At 38.9% G+C, this 27906-nt stretch overlaps 1 protein-coding gene and 2 pseudogenes across 4 annotated transcripts in view; all 3 read left to right on the top strand.

The window, feature by feature from the left end:
* The window catches only part of kcnip3a (Kv channel interacting protein 3a, calsenilin), a 55404-nt gene extending 28521 nt beyond the window's left edge, over positions 1–26883 (top strand). The window contains exons 1-7 of one of the 4 annotated variants that reach the window (XM_088336280.1): positions 2044–2242; positions 20881–21005; positions 23090–23159; positions 23245–23423; positions 25506–25610; positions 25703–25765; positions 26011–26883. In XM_088336280.1, coding sequence (XP_088192406.1) covers positions 2137–2242; positions 20881–21005; positions 23090–23159; positions 23245–23423; positions 25506–25610; positions 25703–25765; positions 26011–26058 — 696 coding nt within the window. In that variant the 5' untranslated portion in view covers positions 2044–2136 and the 3' untranslated portion in view covers positions 26059–26883. Of the gene's footprint in view, positions 1–2043; positions 2243–18372; positions 18638–20326; positions 20518–20880; positions 21006–23089; positions 23160–23244; positions 23424–25505; positions 25611–25702; positions 25766–26010 lie in introns of those variants that run through there. The other 3 variants (XM_088336282.1, XM_088336281.1, XM_088336279.1) reach the window with 3 other exon arrangements.
* Positions 24330–24484, top strand: LOC148365846 (U2 spliceosomal RNA; annotated as a pseudogene).
* LOC148365847 (U2 spliceosomal RNA) lies at positions 25163–25252 on the top strand (annotated as a pseudogene).
* Positions 26884–27906: the final 1023 nt, after the last annotated feature.

Consider the following 27906-nt stretch of genomic DNA (forward strand, 5'->3'; position numbering starts at 1 on the left):
GTGGCGTAAACCACACGGACAAGAGCAGAAAACCACGCTTCTGAAAACAGCGTCAGGTGTGCGGGTACCTGCCACCAAATTTGAACCTGCAGCCAAATAACACACCGCCTTTAACCTCTGGGAACGGCGTTGTACAGAAAAAATAAGTAGTTGGATTACCCTCTTACTGAAAATAAAACACCGTTACGTAACATTGTTTTTATAACGGCTGTATTTCCAGCACTGCTCGCCACTGAGAGGCATTAAAGATCTCCTGACCTTAGCTTTGGACACCTGCCTGCACTCTTGTTTGTGTACTGATGCTCGATTAAGAGACAGCAACTACATTGATCCTGATGTCTCACCCTTGTCTAATTGACCTTGGCTGGATGGATCCGAGCCCATCCAGCAAAAATAAACTACTTTTACATTTATAAAAACTCAGAGCAGTTTAACAGTATATCTAAAACGTGGGGAGCCGATCCATGTGAGGAATTAGGCCTACTCAGCATATATTTTGGAAGGATTGTACTTGCGGTGAGATGTAGTGCAATTTCTATGGGTCTTCCTGACCGTCGTGTCAGCAGTGGAGGAAGACAGCTCTCCTTTTAAAAACCTGTTAGTGTTCTAATGGCTACTCAAACAAACACACACACTCTGTCTTTTTCCCTGACACACAAACATCTTAGGTGCCCGTTACTTGATCCACTCCCATTCTCTAAATCTAAACGGACCTTGAAGCGACCATGCCCGGAGACTGACAGTATAACGCTCTCTTACAGATTGATACCTATGCATAGTTGCTAGAAACAAGGCTTGACGTGATGGTGCTATTTTTTTCTGCCTAAGTGCAAAGAAGATGAGATTTTCTTTAGTAGGGAACTCCAAATCGCTGGCTGACCACAATGGTATCGATTCTGCTGATTCTGGATTCCCCTTTTGTATCTCCTTTCTTCAACCAAGTCAGTGCATTAATACGTACACACCCTATCCCCACCTTGATGCATTAGCAACTGCAGAGTATTCAGTCAACCTTTTAAGACGAAGCTCCCCCCGAGCTGTGGAAAGCTGTTGAATGTTTTGCATTTACAATATCTGAGTCACAAGATTGGAAATAAGGAATCTGTGTGGTAAAATTTGTGCGATTGAGCAAAGTTGCGGAATGACAGAGGAGATGCGAGGAGGGGGCGGCGTGCTGAGGGTTTAAAAGCATATCAGACAGAGAGGGAGGAGACGGCAGAGGAAAGGGAGTAGGGGTAGCCAGGGGTATGAATTGCATCGGACAATATCCTTTTATACCTCGAGGTGTGCAGTGGGCGGAGCAGCGTTTATGGGGTATCCCTTCAAGGACTATTAAGTTTCTTCCTTGACTTTTCTTAAACTAGATCTGGAATCGGACGTGGACACCAGAAGAGTCTGAAAACTGAGTTTTTTTGGTACGAATTCAAGAATCAAAGTAGGACGAGGACGTCTTTGTTATCCTTTCCTTTGCTTGAATGCAATTTTCCTTTGAACTACTAACTACACTGCCACGGAATTGCAGTGTGCAGCAGCTGCGGAGACAAGCTGTGTGTGTTCTGTGGCTTTTTGGCTTGGCGCCTCTCTAGCAAATGATGGGATGACATATTTTTTATTTTGTCAAATGCATAACAAAGCTGACACTGCACAGATGGACTTTCTCCAAACTATTGGTGGAGTTCTGGATTCAAAAGTCGTAATGATCACGACGCCAAACTTCTCCTCTAGAGCATCCCGAGTTGAACCCATCGTGTAATTTAGTGCAAAGCAATGACGTGAGAACTAATAATTGCCATTTGCCTGAAGAGGGTCAGCGGGAATGTCAAGTAAAGCAGCTTGAATCATTTCCTTTAATGCGCGTAATAAACAGCCTGCTCCTGGCCTCCCGGATCGGCAGTGGGAGATTTTCCATATATGTCGGCGTTCACGTTGTTTCCACTTCGACTTCGCTGTTGACATTCCGAGCAGCTTGTTGGCCTGCTTTTCATGGTGGCTGGGATACAAACCCATGGCGCGTTCCACCTGTTGGGGCTGAGGGTCTGAAGGTCCGAGTCCCAGGCCCGTTTTACCTTTCGGCCCCGGCTTGCGCTGACCTGTTTCCGTTCCGGCTTTCATTTGTTTGGCCTGGACTACATAATAATGGGAATCCAAGGGATGGAGCTGTTTGCCATTGGCGTGGTCATCATACTCTTCATGGCGGTTCTTAAGCAGTTTGGAATTCTAGAACCCATGTCTTCCTTTGAAGGTAAGGGTCAACCCGGTGGACCCACGGTGTCAGTTTTATCATCGTCTCAGATGGCATAAATGATCTTTGTTCTTAGCTTGCACAAAAATATTTGCCCTACAAAGTCTTGTAAAAAACAGAATACAAATATTTTGGCATTATGCCTGGGACAAACGTGTACAGAGGATAGCAAATGACAGTTGTTTATCTTGTTATGATTTGTTCCCAACATGGAAAACAAATCACATTTATATTTAATCTAAAGTAAACCTACACTTCGAACAGTCTTAAGAAAATAATTGGAATGGGAGAGTACCAATATTGAGTATTGGTGGTGACACCAGCCTCAATTTATAGTACCGATACCAGTATTGGCTACACCTTGGTTTCAATTAGGACATTCTCAATTAGATTCATATTATAATGCCACATTATCTAAGCATTTGTACTTACTTTAGTATAACAAACGGGTATTTGTATCAATGACTTCTCAATATATTTTTAGCAAGCAGACTCATACTTTCCCATTTGAGATCAGAGTTAGTTCCATCGTACCTACCGTGGTTAAAGCAACTTTTGTCCTTTTTCAACTATTGGATAAACTACGAAATAAATTGTCGAATGCCGTAGGAAACTTTATCTTAATGTAGTGCCCCTTTATAAAATGTGTGGATTTTTTTCTTTTCAATAATACTTTTTAACAGCAGTTGTATTTTGAGGGTTAAAACCTGTTAAAAATTAGTTCAGAATGTTGTTAATTTGGAATTGAATCACTGCCTTGTCTTACTTTTTCTATTGTTAACAGTTGTTTTGAAGGGGAAATGGGAAGAGAATGGGGAGAAGGAGTTTGGGTTTTGTTTTTATTTTCTTCAACAAAAAACTGTGAAATAAAGTGGTATACTGTAATCCCTCCCTACTTTATGCTTTACACTTTGTGGCTTAAGAAACAAGCTGAAAAATATCCCCCATTATCCTTGATCACATATTGCTGAGACCGGGGTCCTGCAGAGCACATTTTTGTCAGACCTGGCGGCTCTTTTTTGCTTTTCTGTTCACCAAAAAGTCAACTACACTTGTTTGGCCGCGATCCATTATCCCCATAACATATTGCTGCAAGCAGGGACGGCATACTTTTTTAAGGCCTATCGTGCGGCTGCGATCCATTATCTCTATTCCCTTATTGCTGCAAGCGAGGACTAACAGAAGGCCCCTTTGTTGGGACGTGTGCTGTTCTGACCCGCCTTACATAAAATGTACATTTGTGGCCGCAATTCATTATTATTAGTCAACTATTGTTTGCCAAGCTTCTTTTCTGTCACGCTTAAATTTTACCACACTAAGAGCGGGGGCAGAGAGAGACAATTTAATTCATGCGTAGCGACTCTTATTTTGTCCTTTCTGACTAAAATGAACAGCACCCCAGCGCCTGTATTCCATTGGGGTTGTCTACTCTATCGCTGGGGTTCTGGTCTCCATTGAACAGAGATAAATAAGGAATTACAGCAGTACTATAGTACAAAATAAAGCTATTGCTAAACAAAGAAAAATCCTGGAAATAGGGAAGGGAGAATGCGGATGGCAATAATTGGTATTGAGCTGGCCCTGTACTCAAAGTATTATTATACACTCATGGTGTTTTACAATCAAGAACTCCAAATTAAAAATGAATACTTAACATGTTTTATTCCCGGTTTTATTATTTTTTTTTCATTGTTTTGCTTTTGTTTTATTTTTCCAAACAAAGTCATCAGTTGTATTTTTACATATATTTGGTCTTGTATGAATGACTAATCAAGTTTTTTACTGGGAAATTGGTATAGATATTTAGTCGTCAACAAGGGGCAAAATGGTCTCCCTCACAGATGGATTAAAATGAGTGGATTTGGGTGCTTAGTTCCTGAACCAAAATCGCAATATTCAACAGAATGGTATGTTTTATTTGACCTAACATTCATGAACTATATGCTAATCATTTGTTTCTTGAGCCAGTAAATGGACTTATAACCAATTGGCCGGGAAGTAACTTGGTATGGCAAGAAAATGAAGGTTATTAAACTAGCCTGATCAATGTGATTGATATTAGTATACTTATCGAAGGTTTGGGAAAATTGAATTATAAATGAATGGTAGGAAGTACATTTGTTTAATATATTCCACCTTCTGTGTCCCCATCTTAATTCGGATCACAGACAAAAAGGCAGCTTCCAGCTGACTGTACAAGAGGCACAATCTGGATTGATTGAACGTCAGTTGCAGTGCACGTGTAAGCAAACATTGAAAGGAACTCACTCGGGGTGATGCGGAAGTGCAATGCAGTAACACAGATTAGAACAATAATCAGTGTTCCTGTTATGTTGTGCAGTGAGCAATATGCGTAAGATTTTGTAGTCTTATCTGGGAAGAGGGGAGCACCAAAAGACACTCCACGAAGGAGGGGAATGGAAAAACTGATAACAAAAACACAGTCTATAAAACCGTAAGGCTGGAATAATTATAAAGTCTTAATAAAAGGCAGCGAGGCATTGGGGGGTTTCTTGAGTTCAGTTCAGGTGTCCATGACATTCAACAATCTGATAATAAGTTTCTAATAATATTGTCCTTAAATACTACAGTCCCAGGTATGCCCAATTAGGCTATTATTCTCTGGAATGCATTGGCGGACTGGGACCTCACAGGTCCTTTATTCGGGTATGGTATAGTACAGTGTTTTTCAACCAGTGTGCCGGGACACACTAGTGTGCCATGAGACCTTGTCAAGTGTGCCGCTGGAATTTGCCCAATTTTATCTTTCAAAAAAATCAGGTCATTATTTAGTATTTTTGCTACCTTCAGACGACGAACTGCAATAGTCATCCATATCAGTAGGTGGCAGTAGACTTTTATATACTTTTTCTATACTAATTATATGCTCATGAGGTAGAACAGAACATTTAATAACTTAATTTGTTCAACAAAGCGGTTTGAGATTGCACTATAAAAAATAAAAACATAAATAAAGCACATGATTCTTTTCTTATTTGAAGTATTATTAATACAATGAAATATTTGACATTTCTTCCTTTTCAAGCATTTTCGACGGACGGTGTGCCTCGGAACTTTTTTATAAATAAAAGTGTACCTTTGTTCGAAAATGTTTGAAAAACACTGGTATAGTACACGGAAAGCTAGGCAGCGGGACATCAGTATTGAGAACGCCAGAGGCAACAATCATGATCCAAAAGCCAGGCAAGGATTCTGTGATTGAGCAGACCCAAGCAGCAAAGGCGAGAGTCTAAAAGTTCATCAGCCGGTAAAAGTGATCCGGAAGGGAAGGCAATGGTTTGGTACACTGACAAAGAGCTTACAAAAGAGTGCTTGGGACGTGACAAGAAAGACAACGAACTACCACAGAGCCAAAGTTTTTAAATAGCAACAAGGGAGAGTCGTGATAGAAGTGAAAACCGCGGGGAAATTAAGACAAGGGACAAAAGCTATGAACCCGGAAGTGAGTGACCAAATAAAACACGGGCAAGTGTGAGAGAGCAAAAGAGAGAGAAAACGATAAACTGGGTTTTGAGTGCAGGATCGTGACTAACATGATACAACAAAGCACAGTTTAAACATGCATCCAAAATCTCAATTTGCTACTGTTTACATACACTGAAGTGTTCGTACATTTCTTATAAAATACGTCATATGCACAGAAACTAAGTAATCTAATTGGATTATATTGAATAATGGAGTGACCATATGCAGCACTTATCCTGCACTATAGGTTCTTCTATGGACTTTTGGGAAAATTTATGTTTAGTTACTCTGACAGCAGCTAAATTTCAGGGGAATACATATATATGGGGCATTCATGCATCTTAAATTAATTTTGTGCCATTCGCGAGCCTTGTTGGCCTTTATGATTTGGTCTTTGCATCGGAGTGACTTGCAATTACGGCAATGAGGCTGCAGACGCCACAATGTTTGTAATATAGCTCAGCATCAGTAAGTAATAAACTCAGTAAAAGCTCCCAGTAATGATCTTTTGTTTTATTATTCATCACTCCATTCTATCACATCAGTCCTTTGATACCCCAGATCCATCCGCAAAGACTGTCGTGATACACCCGGTTTAGCATTACCTCACATCAATTATACATAGCGTATTGAGCAAGATTTCTCTGAGACCACCTAAATATGGAACCTGTAGAAGTCCTCAGGGGCCTTGAGGAACATTGATTGCCATGTGTCTTTTTGACCGTGTTCCTCATTCTACTTAACCCTATTGTATCCCACTGAGTCTGAAATAACAGTTCAACTTGCTGTCACCGTTATGTTGTGTCTGTCAAGAAGTGTCTCGATAGTTTATGACAAGTCGGTGCGCTTGATTACTGTTTCAACTATAATGTGACGTTTGGGTTAAGTCCAGTTCAGTCTTATTTTGGGCCAACATCAATTACACTGTAGCTTTATTACAGGTTGTATGCACGCTTGAAATCCTAAAAAAAATGCTTGAATTTTAATGTTGTGTTTTCAAGGATTGAAAAGTGCTTCAATTTTGGATAAAGTGCTTATAAATGTTTGCAATTGTTGCAATGTTTCTCAACAAGTCTTCTTAAAGAGTTCGCCGACACTGCTCCCTGGGGACCTCGCTCTGCCATTGCATTTCTTTTTACCTTTCAATTAACTGCAGCTAACATTAGTCTGTACGATTGTTGATTGTACTCTGAAGCGTCATCTCCCGGGTCACGGCCAAGAGGACAGGTTCATGCTACACTTACACTATGAAATGTGTATTAATGCAAGTATTACGGATGTACTGTAAGGCACCTGGAATTTTATAAAGAATTCTACACAAGTATGGAGGATATGCGAACACCGTAAAAAGAATGAGTTATATCACACTATGGTCCGGCTGGATACAGCCTGCCACCAAATTAGGTCTGGCCCCCTGAACAATACCAGGGAGCATTTTGATGCACATTCTGGATGTGCATTTTTGGTTGTAACAGGACTCAAACGGGGTCCGAGCCAAGGTCACGGCGGTAATGGCGCCAAACTCTGTAATATAGACGACATAGGAAAAGAGCTCCTGTTTTAATTCATTATAACACTATTTAATTTTACTTTCGTTGAGCTTTTCACATATTTGTCACTTGGAACACTTAGAAATGAAAAGTAGAATAAAATAGAATTTATTGTCATTACAACAGGGCAGCACGGCGCAGTGGTTAGCGCGTATGCGGCACAGTTCTGAGGTTATGAGATCGAACTTCCGTGTGGAGTTTCTCCCCGCGCGGGTTTCCTCTGGGAATTCCGATTTCCTCCCACATTCCAAAAACATGCATGTTAGGCAAATTGTCCGGTCCAAATTGTGCCTAGGTGTGAATGAGCGAGCAATTTGTCTGTCCCTGTGTGCTCTGCGACTGGCTGCAAGCAGTTCAGGGTATCCCCTGCCCACTGCCCGAGGATGGCTGGGATGGGCTCCAGCACCCCGCGACCCTACAGGGGATAAGCGGCGCAGATAATGGATGGATGTCATTATAACATGTGAAACGCAATCTCAAAATAACATTCATCTTTGTTACCGACTAAAAATAACGTTATAATGAGATCAACTCTACTGCCTTTGAGCAAGTCATCTACACCACTGGTGGTCCAGTCCTCTGACGACTAAGCTGACCTTTGACCTGTTAAGAAAGTTTACGTTTCATGGACAGTTGAACCCAGGGAGAGTTATTTGGTTATTATTTATTGTGTAATGTAGTGTTATTGTTTATTTTCTGACTTTTGTTCTGTAAAGAAAATTAGAGAAGGTTACAAGGTTATCATTTATTTTATTAATAGTGTTATTATTTATTTTCTTTCTTTTGAATTTTAACTCTCAGGAGAACAATACATAATTACATTTAGACAGTCCTGCAATTTTCACACTTTTTGCCTTACAAACTGAAAATGGCCCCGCACCCGAGAAGGGACAAGTTATGTGGCCTTCACAAGAAGTTTGGGTAGCACTGCACTATCATCTAGGAGTAAGAGGGAAATATGTAAACACAGCATGGCAAAAAAATTAAAAAATCGGAAAAAACACTTTACAATGAAAAAAAATTTTTTTTTTTCAGGTAGAAAATGTTTGATTCGGATAATGATTAGTAATTTTAAGCATTATTTTTGTTATTTATTTTAAACCCCTTTTTATTTTTTCCTCAACATTTGAATCTTTGCAAAATAGACTTATATGATTCATCTAAATATCATAAAATAATACAAATAATACATAAAACTATTTTCTAACACAACAGATTTTTTTGTACTTTTGGGGGGAATGCCTTTTAGAGAAACAATGAAATGATATGATTTTATTCACGAGATCATTTCATTGTATTTATTTACATACACAGAAGGGGGAAATCCTGAATATATTATTGGGCATAATAGATACTTTTTGAAAGAATTAGATTGTCCTCCTTGTTATTGGTAACAACGTAATGAGGCTAACAAGTAATAAAGACCCAAAAGAGAAAGATTTGATAAAAACATGTCAGGATAAACAAACATAAATGGAAAAAAAAAGTAGTGCAATGACATTTAGCAGGAACAAATACGATAAATAAATACAGCTTAAAGAAGAGGCGAGCCGTTTTTTTAAATGAAAGTGAAATAAGAAAGCTTGATGCGGTTGAGAAAATGGTTGGATCGCTTTTTTTTTCGTCCACTTTTTACCACGGAAGATGAAGTCGCCTACCTCTTCCAAAATTAAGTCGAACTTAACTTAATTTATCTTTATAGTCAAGTCAAGTCATGTTTATTTGTATAGCCCTTAATCACAAGGCGTCTCAGAGGGCTTCACAGACCACAGAATGTAAACGCCTAACGTGTAGCTTTGTTTTTCAGTACTATGCTTTATCATTTAATCTCCTTTGTAACGTTATAGACCATATTATTTTATTACACGTTTATTTTTCAGTTTCAAAACAATATAGGTTACGTATTCAAGCCTTAAACATAGTTAAATAAGCCTTAAACATAAATTACATACAAACTACTGCACTGAAGCAACTTAGGAAAAAATTCAACTTACGAACCATCGTCTGGAACCTCGTTCGTAAGTAGGGCAGCGTCTGTAAGTCGATAAATAAGATATGAGTACGGATTTTTCATTGCACCTGTCAAGATAGAATATATATTTGTGTGCTTGTTTAGGGTGGTGATGGCTCTGGGCAAGAAACTGTCTCTGAGCCTGTTTGTCCTTGTTTCAAGGGGCCTGTAGCACATACCAAAGGGCAACAGGTCAAACTGGCGGTGGCCAGGGTGTGAAGAGTCTTTTATAATATTGATGGCTCTAAAACATGCTGCAACCACTGTATTTTTTACAATTCTTCAAAATCACTTTCCTGATGCTTTTTGTGTTTTTCAAATGTTTAGGTAACCGTTTAATGAAGGGGGAGGCACATTAATTCATAGAACATACATAAACAAGGGCAATATGTTTAAAGCATGACTCTAAAATAATTCCCTTAGATATTTCAATTGCATTTTGACTTCAATTTTATATATTTTTTTTTAATCGGGACTGTTTAAATTGGAGAATTTTCAACTGCTCCTCGAACCTGGGGCGATAATGGCTGCTCAGTAGTTTTGTCACTGTTATCTAAACATTGTCCGCTAGAGAGCGCCCAATATCGTATTCTCTGTCCATTACATGCGCCTTAATAAGTGTAACAGAACCCAAGGGAGGGAACGTTCTCTGTTCCCTTTTCATCACACAACGAGTGTGTCATGACTACACTGAATACTTGTGCTGTCTTATCCTTGTGAGCATCCCAAAGGAGACAATGGGACCAGAGGAAAATTAGGCCATGGAGTATATTCGAGACAATTATATTAAGGTCATGTTGATGAATTTTGACCCGAGGAGTTGCTCTGTTTTGGTTCGGTTTTAAGCTATGCTCTGATGCTTGAAAATATTTTGAGGTTGAATTAAATTGTCTCTATTGTCATTGATATCAAGGAAAAAACATGATAAAAAAGTGTCAGGATAAATAGGCGGAAATATTTTCAAAGCAGTGCCTACCATGTCAAACATAGATCCCACGAGCTAGATCCGGCCAGTTGGATGATTTAATCCGGCCTGCCATACACTTCTGAGTACATATTTCAAAAAAGAGTTCTATCAAAATTTACATGTTTAATAAATGCAAACCAAACGCTCTCTCCGGCCGCTGGAGAACAGTGTTGGGTTTGTATAGCTTGGTGAGTTTTCAAATTGTGAATGAATGTTTACATGCCAACCTTTTCACATTAAAAAGCCGTAGATTTTAACGTTTTATTTTCAAGTGCAAAAAACAATCCGCCTTATTAAAAAATACAAAAAAACAAATGTGCTTGTTTGAAACCAGAAGTGGAGTACTATTACAAAAAGGTAATTCTAATGCAATCGTTGGAGTTGTTTATTCACGCACAAAGACTTTGTCTCGCAACGAAATAAAGCAGCTGCAGACTAAAAAGCTATTCCCATGTTAAGAATTATTGTTAAAAATTGTTTAAATTTGATAAAGCGAGATATTCATTTTTTAAAAGCACTAGGCATTTTTAGGGGGAGGATAACGGTAGTCTAGTGTAAAGCGGTAGTGTTTAAAAAAGATACCTTGTCATCCATGATTACAATAGGTAGGGTAGGTTACTATCACAGGCTGAATGAATAAGTCAAGTCAAGTCATGTTTGTTTGTATAGCCCTTAATCAAAAAGAGTCTCAAAGGGCTGCACAGATCAAAGACTATTGCAAACTATTATTACAGACTATTATGACACCATCCCCTCATCTAGAACCTACATGAGGGCAAATAATACACATATTATTAACATAAAATATAAATTATTCATATGTCTTAGAGTAGAAGTGTGTTTTAAGATGAGATTTAAACATTTCCACTGAGGTTGCAGATCGAATCTCAGGGGGAAGAGCATTTCACAGCACCGGGGCCCGAATGGAGAACGCTCTTGAAGCTGCGTATCTCTTCTTGGCTCTTGGGATCACTAGTAGACCAGCGTTTTCAGAGCGAAGGCTCCGAACCGGAACATAGGGGAAAATCAAATCTGAAAGATATGAGGGAGCAAGTCCATGCATGATTTTGTATAATACCGACCGAACCCTAAAATCACATCTTAAGCTAAGAGGGAGCCATTGCAGGTTAGCTAAAATTGGCGTAATGTGATCAAACTTTCTTGTCTTAGTTAAAAGCCTCGCTGAAGCATTTTATACCAGCATGATAAAGCATAATACTGAAAGACAAAGCTAAAAATGTTGAGTGGACAGTCTTTTATTGATCTGACCCGCCTGAGAACAGAAAGTCTGGATCTGGCCCCAGAGCCAAATAAAGGTTGACATCCCTGATTTAGAGACTGGCCTAAGTTATTCTAATCGTACATAGAAAGAATAGTGCAACGTAACAGATCTGCAATGAAAAGTAGAGCAATAACAAAAATTACCAAATAGGTAGCAAGATATAGATTTTCATAGTTTTGCAAGCTTGTTTAAGATATTTATGACCCTGGGAAAGAAACCGTCTCTGAGCCTGGTTCGTCTTGTTTTACGGGACTTGTAGCGCCTACCAGGGTGGTGGCCTGAGTGAGAAGTATCCTTTATAATCTTGATGGCTCTGCTGCGGTATTACAAGGCGGAAATGTGCTCCAGACTGGGTAGAAAGCAGCCAATGATCCTCTGTGTTGTTTTGATTACTCACTGTATGTTTTTTCTCTCTGCTGCTGTGCTGCCAGCATAGCACACAATGACGCCGTATGCCAGAATGCTCTCCTCTGTGGCTTTGTAGAAGCACACACACAGGCACTTTTTCAGGTTGCTTCACCTATTGTGAATTTTGCTAAATTATCTCATCAAGATGCCCTGATTGAAATGACCTTGAGTTCTAGGGCAAAATACACTAGTGTGAGGTATTACGCAGCACTCTGACATGAGCAATTACCAAAATCCGTGTTGAGTCATGAGTCTGGATGCTTCTTTGTCACACCCCATGTCGCTTGAGGGAGCCTTAAATAATTTCTCGAGTCATTTTAAAATTTCTCGCTACTAAGAAATCTCGAGCCTGTCATTTTAAAATTGGAGTGTTTGACGTGTCCTTCAAAAATTGAAAGAAGAATATTTGTATTATGAGCCAGTTTTGTTTGTGATCTTTAGTATAGAACAAAAATGCAGAATTAAAAAAAAAAGCCTGCTTCAAGTAAAATCCAGATGCACATACGAACCCCAAGAAAGATGGAAAAAGAAGAGTTTATCCGAGCGGGTTTAACCCTTCTGGGGTTTTTGGGTGAAAATGACCTGCAACCGTGTTGTTAAAATCTTAAGACAAATATTTTTTTCAACTTTAAATTATATGACTTTCTAGATTGGTCCCAACAATATAGGAAATTAAAGATTTCCATTTAAGCTGTACCAAAAAGTACAACGAATGTCCTTAAAATGAGAACAACCAAACAGTCCAAAAAATTCATGTACTTGAACACGCATCATGAACTTACTGAGCCTGCAATAATGACAGAAGCCAGGAGAGGGCCGCAATTAATCCAATTGCTTTATTTCTTCGCATGAGTTTGTCTCACTTTTTCATTAATGCCTCTTCATTTCACATCTATATATTTAGATATTTATGTATTTATTTTTTCATGTATTTTTAATTAAAACATTTCATTGAATTATTTATCCATGTGTAAATGAAACTTATTTTGGATCTTTAATATTTCAAATCATTTACAGCAGGGGTCATCAACCTTTTCGCTGTGGCGTGCCACTTTTAAATTTCCTTGTGAATCAGTGTGCCACACCAAGATTAATTTACACCAGTCCAAATATACAACATGGATATACATTGAAATAGTATAACTGACCAATTTATCTTCCACTATTCTTGTTCATCAACAAACTAAAAAATGAATGTGAGCAACATGTGGAAAGGCCTGTTGTCATCCATGACTTCAACTATTCTTCATCAACAATGAACTACAATCAAAAAAGAAGTGATATGGACAGCTACCATACCATTCATCAATAAAATCTTATTTCAGAAACTATCAAAACTTGAAACACACACACACGCACACACACACACACACACACACACACACACACACACACACACACACACACACACACACACACACACACATACACACACACACACACGCACACACACACACACACACGCACACACACACACACACACACACACACACACACACACACATTAGGACTTTTTATTCAGGAGTTAACAGGGGTGGGTTTGGGTATTTGGCAGGCATTTTACCTGCCAAAATCTGACTCCCTGCTTAAATGGACCCTGTTTGTGATATTGGGTTGTGACTTCTAGGGTAACCTTCTGTGACATAAATATGTCAGCACAGTGATTTTGGGGTTATTCGGACTTTTTATTCCGGAGTTAGCGGAGGGCCATAATGGCAGGCATTTTACCTGCCAAAATCTGACTCCCCTGCTAATATGGACCCTGTTTGAGATATAGACTTGTGACTTCTAGGGTAACCTTCTGGGGCAAAACTATGTCAGCACAGTGATTTTGAAGAGTTTCAGACGTTTCTCATAATAGTACTATTATTAGTAATAATGGTAATAATAAAAACAATATAGATTTGTCAAACACCTATTCAGTAACACAACACATTCACAGGGAAGTTTTTGTTTACAACGCGGGATTCAATGCAACCAGGGTTTCATTCACAATAAAAATACATTACATATGGCTATTATAGTACATCAAATAAAGGCTATTTGTGTACAATTAGTTGTGATCGTGGATATCATAGCATACATTGATTCGTCTCCGGTGTTGGTGACTTTTGCATCCGCGTTAACAAACGCATTTTGTAGAATACGATCGATTTATTGTTTTAATAAACGCGTTTTATAGACTACGATCGCTTAATTTTTTTAATTAGCTCGCTTTATTGTTTTAATAAACTTATTATATAAAATGCGATCGCTTTTGTTGAAAGCACAGCAGAATGCGCGTTCACGCGAGGGGGGGAGGATTTTAAAGGGGAGTGGGATTTAGGCACTACACCGTACCTGGACACAGCGCGTTTTAATGTATACGCCTTTTCAGACTCGTCCTTGAATTCATGTTCATGTTTCGTCTCATAATGACGTTTAACACTTGACATGCGAGGTACAATGCTCTCGAGGCATAATGCACAAACAGCACGGTCATTTTTTTGCATTAAGCCCCATTGTCTGTCCACGCTGGCTGGAAAGAACGAGATTTTTCTGCTCGAGGAGCCGTCATGATTTGGCTGTCATGATTCGTTCATTTATCGCGCGTGTTTCTGTGGAAGGGTTAAAACACAGATAGATCTCTCCTCCTCTGCGAGGCACCGAGCAGATACACGCTCACCGTAAAGCCGCTAAACAACACAGCACGCAATGAAAATGTCTAAATTTCAGGTCAAAATGGGCATTTAAAAAAATAATTATTACTTTGCCGTGCGCTCGCGTGCCACCGGTTAACCCCAACAGTGGCACGCGTGCCATAGGTTGCCGACCCCTGATTTACAGTGTAGGCCGGGAAGTCCGATTTATGCATTAGAATACACAAAAGGGCGGCATTAGCTCAAAAGGTCGCAGGTTCGATTCCCGACTCCTCCGTGTTATATGTCGAATTATCCTTGGGCATGACACTGAATCCCTAATGCCCCCAAAAAGCAGGTAGGCGCCTTGCATGGCTTACTCCCTATTGGTGTGTTAGTGTATGTGTGATTGGGTAAGTGTGAAGCACATTGTAAAGCGCTTTGGGAGGTCTTCATTGACTTGAAAAGCGCTATATAAATGCAGACCATTTTACCATAAATAATTTGAAAATAGAAGTATACAAAACGCAAAGTCCTTTCCCAGCCATAAAGCTTTTAGTGTCACAAAAACATTGGGCATAACATTATGTTTGTTTTCCAACAAAAATATGAAAGCCATTTGAATCAAATGAAATCTGTACCTCTAAGAAGCACACAATAAAACAGAATGTTCCTTTAAGATATTAAGGTATTTTCTAATCTATATCTCAACTAAAATGAGAAAATGAATCAATAGAGCATAGAAATGTGCATTTATTTCAAACGCTCGTAGGTTAGAGTATACAACGCCATTTGTTCTTCATTTTTTGCCCAGCCATTTTTGAGGTTTTTGAGTACTCGTATCAGCAAGATGTCGGACATTAATGTCAGCTCCCCCTGGGTAAGACTAATGTTATGTAAACTAAATGCAAAATTCTTTTAATAATGCACATTATAGTATATTTATTATTATCCATATTTATCTTGTCTTTTATCACTAGGAGGTCCTAAATAATACACATTGTCACTTTTATTATCTGATATGCATTTAATTTTAACAGCACAACTGAACCTTTTTTACTCCATTCATTTATTTGACAGAAAACTATCTTTTATTTTTCACAAACAACCACTTCTTTTTCTTCTATGTATTGTTTTTGACCTGGATTTTTACATAACTTGCACAACAGTAGCCCAGTGGCTGTTTACAATTGTAATACGTCTGCACATCTGCAATCGCTCTGAGTAGGGTGTGACCTTGACACATAACATACAAAGGAGCCTGTTTACGTATGATATACAGGCTTATCAGCAAAACTCACGTCTATAGGAAAGTACTCTACTGAATGTGACTATTCATTCTCAAAGCCAAAGGTCACAAATCTTCACAATGTTTCCCCAATCTACTCTTGTACTTGTACTTGTCCAATCTGCGCAAATCACTTTCAGGGAAGTCACTACATAGAAAAGTAAAGTATGCCGGTTAGTCATGATTAGTCTTTTTAAGTAATTGTTAATGTTATACCTAGAAGCGTCTGCCATTTAAACGATATCATATTGGAATACGTCTCCTACATGGTAATTCACCTAAAAGTGCCTATTTGTACTATAATTTGGAGTTAATTTCTGGACAGATATGTCTTTTTTTGCTTTATTTCATTTATCCTTCATAAAGAAGAAAACGTATCTCACTTTGACGAGTAAACAGATGAATGTAAGTTGGACTTATATATAAAATAGAATACATTTTCAAAGACTTCATTGAGACTATCTATGCTAGTTTTTGCTGAAACTTTTTTAGAATGTACAAAACAGCAATAATATACATATTTATCAAAGCTCATATGGCAGTTTGACAAGTATTTCTAATTGGCATAGCAATTAAACATGTGGCCTGACAGCAAACATTTTTCACATAAATGACTACAAAATGATTGTTATAATGAAAATTATACAGTCAGTAGAGTTTAATGAAATGGCAATTTATCCTATACACTACAGTATATACAATTGTAATGTAGGATAAGTAAAATAATGCGGAATATTAAGAAAGTCCATAAATGCTATGAACCACATTAATTTTTTTACACAATTGACAGAAGAAGTGCCAGATGTATCTCTAGGTATAATTTTAGCCTGGAGCAGGCCAGCTGTTGAGAATAAATCACCATAGAAACTGAGCCGGTTGAAATTGAACCTGCTTTCATGCAACCAAGTTGAGTCTAAATTCAACTAAAATACACATGTACCAGCTTAATCCCTTATCTGGGTTTAATACATAAACCCACAGTAGTAAGGTCCCCGGTTCAAGACCGGGTGGAAACATATGATGACCTGGAGAGAGATATGCGCCACCAGACACACCAAAGGAAATGGTGCCCCTAAGACCCTAGTGGTTTGAGGGTTCCAACCAATTAACCAACCAATTAACCAACCAACCAATCAACCAACCAACCAACCAACCAACCAACCAACCAACCAACCAACCAACCAACCAACCAACCAAACAACCAACCAACCAACATACCCAAACAACCAGTGTGGCATTCAGCTACAAATAAGGAAACATGATAACTTAGATACAAATATCCTGTCAGTTGTCTTATTAGATTAAGTCTGTTTAACTCTCCATTGTTAAGAGTGGAATAGAACTTCTGAACACCTCCCTAGCCATAAACATTATAAAGGCCTATTCCCACCCTGGCCACCACCTTTTTGCCTGGTTATCCTCTGGTAAGCGCTAAAGGTCTCTTAAAAAAGGACTAACAGGCTCAGAGACAGTTTCTTTCCCACAGCCATCACCACCCTAAACAAGCGTGCAAAACTGTGAAAATATATATTTTGCGACTTATTTAGGAATGGTTGTGGCTGCTATAGGTTTTTGCACCACCATAGGGCATCTTGATGAGATAATTTGCATGTTTCATTGCACCATTATTATAACTTAGGCCAGTCTCTAAGCACTACACTGTAAATATGTTTTCCTATTCATCCAGACAGCCTTTACCACCCACAAACAAAGCAAGGGTGGTGATAATGTTTACCTTTGGGATCTAAGTATATACTGTGTATCTGTTGGTCTGATTGTCTGTTCGTATGTTTGTCTGTCCACTCAAAAAAAGAGAGACATGGTTTAGATATGTCCACCATCTTTTACAGGCAGTCAGGTAAGTAATAATAAATGTTAAATATGCCCCCATAAAAGTTGACTAAGCACTTATGGTTGTGTTGACTCAGCATATTTCCTCAGTAAGACATTCCACTCTCCCAGGCTAGAACAACATTTGAAAACAAAACTCTATTTCATAGGCGGTCACGTAGGTTACCCAAGATGTGAAAACTGCCCAAAAAAGCTGTGTCTGGATTTTTAGTTGTGCTTGACTCAAAATTTTCCAATGTTTACTCTTTCAGACCAGAACTAGTTCCACAAATAGTGTTGACATCTACTGTCCACACTATGAAGTGTTAAACAAACATACCAAAGTAGAAGGATGTGTGTCTCAACCCGGGGGGCGGAATGCTCTAATTGCACACAACAATTCTAGGTTATCTTATTTTTCTAAATAGAGTCATTATTATGCGCTTACCTTGGAGTTCCATGTCGCTCCTCGTTGCGTACATTGTTTCCCTGCTTTGATAACAATGACAATAGAGCTAATTCTATTCTTGTCAATCCAATGCACATTTGACAACAAAACATTTACCTGTGTAGGTTAGATATATATAAGGAACAAAACACCTGGCTTGAGTCCAAAAACTAAGTATTGTCTTGGAGGGGGGGGAGGGTGCCAAAAGAAAAAAGGCCATTCAATTAACATGGTAGAGGCAGCGAGCTAAAAAGAGACACTGCCATGAAAATGTGTGAGAAGCAGAGTGATGAGGAAAGTGACAGGACACATGCATGGATAAGAGCGTCGCCGCATTTATCGTATAGCAGCAGGGACCAAAGTCAGTTGGAGAAAGGTCAAAAGTCGAGTGCAGAATGAGCGTCCGCTGGGAGACGGAAGGCCTCCAGACGGTAGGCATTGTGTGTCTGGTCATCATGTTCCTCAAACTGATGCACTTGCTCGGCCTCATCGACATTACAGAGACCGGTAAGACAGTTTGACACCATGCGCTTTATTTCCTTAATACGCACTTGATAGTTGTCTTAGCTTTCCAGGCTTTGCTTGTATGAAAGTCCATACCTTTTTTGTCAGGCAGAACATTTTATTTATGTCCTGCATGTTTTGTGTGGTTACTCTGCTCCGATACAGTTAATTCCAATCACATGGACCAATATCAAGTTCTTGCACAGCTTGCTAACAAGCTGAACATTTGAATAAGCTGAGTTGGAGAAGAGAAACCACCAAAAACATGTAGGACAAGCGTCCCTTAAGGACCAGGTTGCCCGATTTTGTCCTAGTATCATCATTAGGCACTTTGAAAAGCAATGGTTTTGCAGATGTGGGGATTGGCAGGGATCCCGCGGATTCTGAAAAGGCTTAGATTGGCTTGGATTGAGTGTCCTCAGGGCTGTGGTCGCGGTTTTCTTTTATTCCAGGGTGAAAATTGAAAAAATAAGACAAGATTGTTTCAGAAAAAGTATAAATGCCAACCCAACCCCCCCCCAAAAAAAGAGTTTATTCAAGGGGTGTCTAAGATGGACACATACGTGCACGCACCGTAGAAGCAGCAAATATGGCAAGTCGAATAATTTGAAGTTACGGACACCACCTTTAACCCTCGTGTTGTCTTATTTTCTACAGTTTACATGTGAATTAAAAAAATAATTTCATTTTCTACTGTTGGGACCATTCTCGAAAAAGTCATAACGTTTAAAGTTAAATGAAATATAATTCAAGGGGATTTTTCTGAGGTTTTTAACAACACAGTGGCAGGTCATTTTGGCCCAAGAACAACATGAGGGTTAAAGGTGGGGTGCATTGCTTGAGGTTTAATTTGAAATTTGAAAATTAAATATGTTTTCTATCAATTATGTTAACAATGACTAACTGAGTTCAAAGAGCACTTATGCATTATTTTACACTCGCTGATCTGCTGTTATCTTACTTTTAGCTGAGCTGTTCAGGGCGGAACATTTTAGGTAGGAGGAATGGAGCGTTGTGCTAGTCGCAGCAATGACAAAATAGATACTACAACTAACCGTTGAAGCGAAGTATGTTCACACTTGTTAAAATAATAAATTTAGTGGTGTATATTGTGCATTCATTTTCAACTTTCCAATTTTTGTAATTGAGATTGATGCAAGAAGCTGCCTTGGTGTCACTAGCCTCTATTATTCAGGCACCATCAGCTGTCGAAAGTTTTATTTTAACAAAAGTGGGCGAAATTGACTTCAATAAAAAAAATAATAATAGCAAGTTACTATCGTACACTCAAATGAACTATTTTTACAAATCGAATTCTATTAAAATCCAAGAAAGTGCAAAAATCTCTCAACCATAAACAACATTCTTTTTTTCCAAGAAGAAGAATCACATAGTGAAAACATTTTTGTATATTGAATTTCCATCTCAAGAGTGACCTACTTGGCCAAACTTGTTCAAAGAGTAGAATGCCTTTCTGGAAAATCTGATCGGTCGGCAAAACCTAAAATCCCAAGTCAGCTATTTTGGAAGTTTTCACATCTGGGGTAACCTACCTGACTGCCTGTATAAGACGCTGATATTTAATGTTGTTTCGGCCTGGAAGAATGGAATGTCTTCCGGGGAAAAAATCCAATGTCTATAAAACCAGAAGTGCTCAGTCAACTTTTTGGGGGGCATTTTTCACATCTATTATTACTTACCTGACTGCCTGTAAAAGATGGTGGTCATATCTAAACTCCATCTCATACAACAATCTTGACTGTCCGATCTGACCTGATTTCTTTGTTTTCTCCTCGCTCTCACACTGTCCTCCATGTGCTTTCTCTCTTTCTCTCCGTTTTGGTGTCTGCATCCCCTCCTCTCTTCTCTCTTGTCGAAAGATGGTGAGTATGGAAGCAACGGTCCAGAAAATTATTTAAACCCGACCTCTTTTATATTCTTTGTTTTCCATTGTTCCGAACCATGAAAGTGCTTTCTCTTAGTGCGTGCGAACTGGCAACCAAAAGAAAACTCTTTGGTGACATTTCCACCATTAAGAAAGTACAAGCCATTATTTTTCCTGCCTTTTTGCTCATAAAGATGTTTCTTGGAGGTGCTTGTCCTTTCTTCAACGTGTGATACATGCCCTCCCTGAATGTCAGCCACATACTCAACGTCTCCCCCCCTTGCTTCTCCCTTCCTCAACCCGATCCCTCGCATCACTCTCTATCACCCCATCTTTTTTTCTGCCTCCTCCTCTCCCACAGACAGCAGCGACAGTGATCTGGAGTTGTCGACGGTGCGTCACCAACCAGAAGGTCTAGACCAACTTCAGACTCAAACCAAGTTCACCAGGAAGGAGCTTCAATCACTGTATAGAGGCTTCAAGAATGTATGTGAATTATTTGTGGAGAAAACATGTTTTTTGTGCCATTTGTGTTGTTTATGCAATGCAAAAAATATCAACCTTAACCCGTTGAATGTGGAGTCTTCCTTCCCACAATTTTGCAAATATGTTGCAAAATATTTTACGCACCGGGCGACTTGAAAAATTGAGTCTCATAGTTGAGCCATCTGTCTTGTTTTCTCTAGAGCTGTAAAGTCATTGAAGGAACATGACACTTTCAAAAGGTCGAATCCCATTAACACAACATAAGAGGCGAGCTCTGAAACAATCAGCGAGTGTCGTGAACAGTGTTTGCATAACGCCTGGCTGCTCACTGTGTGTTTTTGGATGTTTTTTTCTGCTGAGGCTGCAGCCGCCCCTGTTTGCTGCTCTCTGCGTAGATTTTTTTTCCGGTTAGCCCCTTTTTTTCCTGCTCATTCTTGTTGTACCATTACCGCGAGCACCTGCGACCCAACATCTATTTTCTAACAAAACTACCAAACTTTCCCTTAAAACACTTTTACCTCTTAATAATAATAATAATAATAATTTCCTTTGTATTGTCATTCTTTGTAACAATGTACACAGAAAGAAATGTCGATACACCTGACCCGTTGTAGCGAGTCGGTGCAGCCGCAGCCAGAGGGCGCCGCCATTATACCAATTAGGTATGTCTCGGTCGAGGCGCGAACCAGCGACCTCCCAGTCTCAAAGCGGGCACACTACTATCTGGTTCGCGCCTCGACCGAGACATACCTAATTGGTATAATGGCGGCGCCCTCTGGCTGCGGCTGCATCGACTCCTACTAATTAACACCTAAACCAAAATGGCGACTGGCTAGCCAGGGTGCTGGTGCTGATGACATCACAGCTCAGATGACAAAAAAGAGAGACACTGTCTCTAAAATGCATAACCTTGGCAATAATTAAAACAAACTGTTGACATTTTTATACATATATTTATATATATATATATATATATATATATATATATATATATATATATATATATATATATATATATATATACATATATATATATATATATATATATATATATATATATATATATATATATATACATATATGTATATATCCGGTGTCCTCCCAAATTCCAAAGTATGCTTGGACATGGCACTCAAAAGGTATGAGTTAGAGGTAAGATCGGGCCTTAATCGAGTCCGGCAATATAACTTGATTTGCTGGACCGAGCCCGAAAATAACGTGAAATACATATTCATATTTTATTTGTGAGGATTCGAGAGGGGAGAGGTGATTTATCACAACAAAATCCGTCTTTTGTAATGAAATATACTACCTGAGGACAGCTGAGATGGGCTCCAGCACCCCCGCGACCCTACTAAAGATAAAAAGCGCAGATAATGGATGGATGGATATATTTCCCTGTCTACTGGGGTTATGTTAAATGACAATGTTTCATCATTGACTGATTTTTTGCAGAACTTCACAGACACATTACATGGCCGTTAGTCCTTTTGATGGGGTGAAAATTGGGCCATACGCCACAGTAGCAGTACAATATTTCAAATCTAGCGCAGTATGTATTAAGAGTTAATAATTAAATTCTTGATTTTTTTTTTTATTCAATTAAGTTTTTGGTTAACACCAAGAAGGCGCTAAATAATCAGACTGTCCTTGTTAAGAACAAAGGTAAACAGTCTTTTTAATTGACTATTTTATGCTTCTTTACCTGATAAAATAAGACAAAAAATATGAAATTTAACAACATTTTTCTGCCAATGGGAAGATTCCATAATAGTTCACATAATTAATTCTGAAATTTTTCAAATCCTGAGGATTTCAACTTTTCAACAGTAAATATTTGCAAATTGTAGTCGTCCGATTACACACCGATTATCTCTTTTGAATTAAGGCAAATATTACACTGACTGGGTAGCAGACTGGTTAAAACGTCTGCCTCACAATTAAAGATCTTGGATTTGGAAAATGAATGAATCATTAATTGACTTAACTGGAAAATAAAGTATTTGTTTGTCGCTGCTGTATTCATTATGTTTTCACTACAACTGATTTATTTTTCTTTTTTTCCCTTTCTTTCCTTTGGGCAGGAGTGTCCCAGTGGGCTGGTTGATGAAGAAACATTCAAGTCCATTTATTCACAGTTCTTCCCTCAAGGAGGTTGACTCCCCTTATGTTTTGTTTTTCCGATTGTCTTTTTGCTAACTGATATGAAAACTGACAAAGGCTCTTTCATCCTTTACAGATGCGACAACCTACGCTCATTTCCTGTTCAACGCCTTTGATATTGACAGAAATGGTTCGATCCGCTTTGAAGACTTTGTCATCGGGCTATCGGTGCTACTTAGAGGGTCCATCACAGAGAAGCTCAACTGGGCCTTTAACTTATATGACATTAACAAAGATGGCTACATCACCAAAGAGGTACCACACAAGGGCTTCCTTTCTGGCCTTTAAATTGTCATGGTGCCAGTGTTGGGCGCGTTACTGTGTAAGGTTAATTAGTTACAATTACTATTTTTAAAAAGTAATATAGTTAACCCCAGATTACTGACTCCAACAAGATGCGCGTTACTCTGAAAGTAACTATCTAGTTGCAAATGACTGTATATATTCAGATTCAGATTCAGATATACTTTATTGTCATTCTAGTACACGTGTATACAGAACGAAATGTCGATACATCTGACCCGCACAGTTTTCTTGAATGTACAGATATAAATAAGATGTTGTATTGAGTTGGAGTATTGAAGTACTAATAATATACTAAATAATTGTATATTGTCAATGGGCTTCAAACCACTCGAAAATCTCCTTCTCCATTTCTGGGTACTGTCCAAGATGTTTTTTTTTTCTTTAGGCATGGTTTATTACAAAATAATTTTACAAATAAAAGACCACTTTTACCATAAATTCTTTGGTCAGGTTTGTCCCCTTGAGTTCCCACTGGTTTGCTGCTCCTGTATAAGCCACGCCCCCCACCTCGCACGCTGCCTAGCATTCGCTACTTTTGACACACAACCAAATATGTGCATAAAAGCCTACCCCCAGATTTTAGTATTTTATTTTATGGTTTTTCAATTCTGCTTAGATGCAAGTATATGTGGTAGGGAGAATATTTCCATGAGGAGAAAATCCGTGCTCTCTTACACTGTGAATGAGACGACGCTGCCATAACTGTAATTAGGTTTACTTTGTAAGTATAAACACGCCCACCCTTCAGAGACTGCTGCTGGCAGATTAAAGTTTGTGTATGACGATGTGTGTGGTGCAGCTTCTGGTCGCGTTCGAGCCTTGGCAAGGCTTTAAAGCTTGGACCTTAACTTTGCCTTTTCCTTGTGCTCTGTAGCACTGAACTTACATACAGGCTAAAGTGATTTGGCTTGCCTTAGATTTTTGCATTCCGGAGATGGAATAAGAGCTTGCTCTGTCCACTCCACGCATCGGCCCGGTATTGCAGTACCTCCGGGAACGGTGCATTCGCAATGATCGCAGCAAGGCTTTAGGGCTAGGACCTTAGCTTGGCCTTTTGGCTGAGAGTAAGTGTCCCGGCTCCTAGGCTTTGTAGCGTATTATGAACTGACCGATAACGGATAATGGATAATGAATAACGAAGATAGATCAATAACCCTTAAAAAAAAACCCCGCAGCAGTTATTAGCCACCAGAGGACACTGTGAAGCATGATCTCCTTACAGTAAGTAGCAGAACAACGCAATAGCACACCATGTAGTAACAACAGTAAAGTTACAAAATGTTATAAACACCACGTTACATTACTCATTTGCGAGAAAAGTAATTGCTATCCAGGGAATGCTTTCCTCTGTAACATGTTAGTTTCAACATTGCATAGTACCACATTATCACCAAAAGTTGGTTACTTTTTTTACATTTGTCTTATATACTCATTCTCAGATGAGGTATTTGTAGTGTGTAATACAGTCATATTCTCCTTTGAAATGTGTTTGAACCCTAAATGCATTAGGTGTTAATCTTCTACATGGGGAGATTGCATTGAAAAATTGTGTTTAGATAATGTTAAACCCATTAGCTGCTCTTGACGGCTTTAGACGTCAGCTGGAGGTCTTGGACTACAGTACCCCCGAGATCATGAATTTAAAAGCAAGGTATTGCAGTGTATACTGCTAGGTCCTTAGCTTGGCCTTTGATTTTTGCATTCCGGAGATGGAATAAGAGCTTGCTCTGTCCACTCCACACATCGGCCCGGTATTGCAGTACCTCCGGGAACGGTGCATTCGCAATGATCGCAGCAAGGCTTTAGGGCTAGGACCTTAGCTTGGCCTTTTGGCTGAGAGTAAGTGTCCCGGCTCCTAGGTTTTGTAGCGTATTATGAACTGACCGATAACGGATAATGGATAATGAATAACGAAGATAGATCAATAACCCTTAAAAACCCCAAACCCCTTTAGACGTCAATGGCAGTGAATAAGTGAAGTAAAAAAGCCTTTGTAACAATGTTTACACTGAATGTTTGTGTCTTGGGCAGGAGATGCTGGCAATAATGAAGTCTATCTACGACATGATGGGCAGGTACACTTACCCATGTGTCCGAGACGATGCGCCGTCTGAGCACGTCGACAAGTTTTTCCAGGTTCTGAAACCTGTCTGTTGTTTATGTAAATTTGCATACACGTGTCAGTCATTTCATATATTTGCATTGTCTTTTGGAATTTTGTTCTACAGAAAATGGACAGAAACCGAGATGGTGTCGTGACAATTGAAGAATTCATTGAAACCTGTCAGAAGGTAAATGTTTGATGAATCATAATATGTTGCCGTTTGTTAACTTATCTCCTTTATACTATGTAGAACAAGTTCTGTCAAGGGTGTGTGTTTTTTCCCAACTTTACCCGAATCATGTGCAATTGCACTTTCATAATATTGTGCTCTTGAGTTAATATTGTTGATCCTGTTACTTATTCATATTATGGTGTTTTTATATTCATGTTTCTGAGTGTCTAATTGTTCTTTTCAATCTTTTCTGTGTCCAGGATGAAAATATCATGAATTCCATGCAGATGTTTGAAAATGTAATATGATGCATCAGGTTTTGCTGGAATTGCATTTTTCCAACACAAAGAAAAAGCACAAACATAACCAAAACACTTGGCACTTAATATTAGCAGTGTTGAATACACGTAATTTGGAGATATTTCTATTTTTCTGATCACACACCTCTTGGTTGTAGCTACTTAAGAGGACCACAGTGGATTCAAGACAAGCTTCCTGCCAAGCTCACATCTTTTTTAATGTCAGTGTCCCTCAAACACAGTATTTTCAATAAACTGAAAGAGATCACCACCAAATGAAGGATAGAAGACTTCATTTGGACCGATGAACTGCACAAAGTAAGCACTGCTGAACTGAGAGACTCGGGTGTGGAATGGAAACTGTAAAATGGGAAACAAAGCATGTTTGTCATGTGGAATTAGCTTGCACTATTATTTCCTCTTTATGCACCCGGATAAACTAGGCAGTGCCCATATCTGTACTGCTGCATAATTTCTGTATATAGTGTTTGGGAGGCTATGTCGCTTTTGGCAACAATTCGGGCCGAGGCATTGACACTCTTAGATGAAGTTGTTTTGTGACAGCACCTCTCACAGAATTAATTCTAAAAATCTGATTGCTGTTGTGTTATTTTGTATTTAATAAAGATTATGTTTTAACTTGTAAACTGGGAAGAGTATGTCTGTGCAATAATGTTAAGATTGAGGTCTGTGAATGTGGGATGTATATGCTGAATGAAGGCATTATGTGGATTCTTCAGTATCTTACTCGCATGCTGACTCCAATTTAGACTGTGTAACAATACAGTTGGACCATTCTGATGTGGCTGAATAAAGATTAGGTCAACTGCTGTGTCCTCGACTCTCACTGTCTTCATTTTCAAGGCGTTACCCTGCTGCGCTCGGCCATCATTTACAAATAATGAGCTAAGAGGTGATTTAACACAGAGCCAACGTGGCATTCACTTGCACAAAAAAAAACAGGGTTGCAGATTATAAAATCCCATAGCTTTTGTTCATATGTACAAGGTGATGAATGTGCTTCGGGTTATTTTTTTCATGTTGCCTGCCACATTTGCACAGTACAGTAATTGCAAAATTGCGAAATGTCAACTTTGTGTTGCAGGAACTCCACATATGTAGTAATACATTTGAACATACCACTAAAAATGTGGTTTTGGTGCTTGAGCAAAATTGGTTACAGTACACTTGGGCCAGTGTAGATCAAGGAAGTTTTCCACGTATTTTAAATGTTTTTTTTTTTTTATATAAACACAATTGAATTTTTTGTACGGATTTTTTTTTTTTTTTAAACAAAATAAAATGTAAAAACACGTTTTTTTTGGTAGGGCGATCACATCTTGCCTATTTTGGCTCTAATCCCGATCGTCTCGGTCACTGGTAGCGGACGACAACGTCATTGTAGATTGCTAATATTTTCGTGGTATTCTACACAGTCAGTTTTGCTGCGTGTAAATAGGTGCCACGTTGTGTTTGTATGGTTTTGGAATACGGTTCCCTTAACAAGCTGGGTTGGATATAAAACTTTGTCACTCTCTACCGCCATCTCCTGACTCAAAGTCATGATTGCAACCTTAGGCAGCTTGTTCATGATGTAAGTCCAAGTACATGCATTTCTTAGACGTGCTCCAATAAACTGTTTTTTTTTCATGTTTCGGGGGGTTTGGGTTAGCATTTGGACTTTACTAGAAGCTTGCCTTTTCTTACTTTCACCATTTGTTATGCTCCACTGACAAATAGAAATTAAAAAAACCTGCAGGGATATATACATGACATCCCTCTCGAGCACTCCCCCAAGCACCCTTTCCTGGAACCTAATGTGTTCCGCCCCAAACATCTCTCTTAAAAGTAAGACAG

The sequence above is a fragment of the Urocampus carinirostris genome, chromosome 5, assembly GCF_059441175.1.
Source record: "Urocampus carinirostris isolate Australia breed hairy pipefish chromosome 5, RoL_Ucar_1.0, whole genome shotgun sequence".
NCBI classification, from domain to species: domain Eukaryota; kingdom Metazoa; phylum Chordata; class Actinopteri; order Syngnathiformes; family Syngnathidae; genus Urocampus; species Urocampus carinirostris.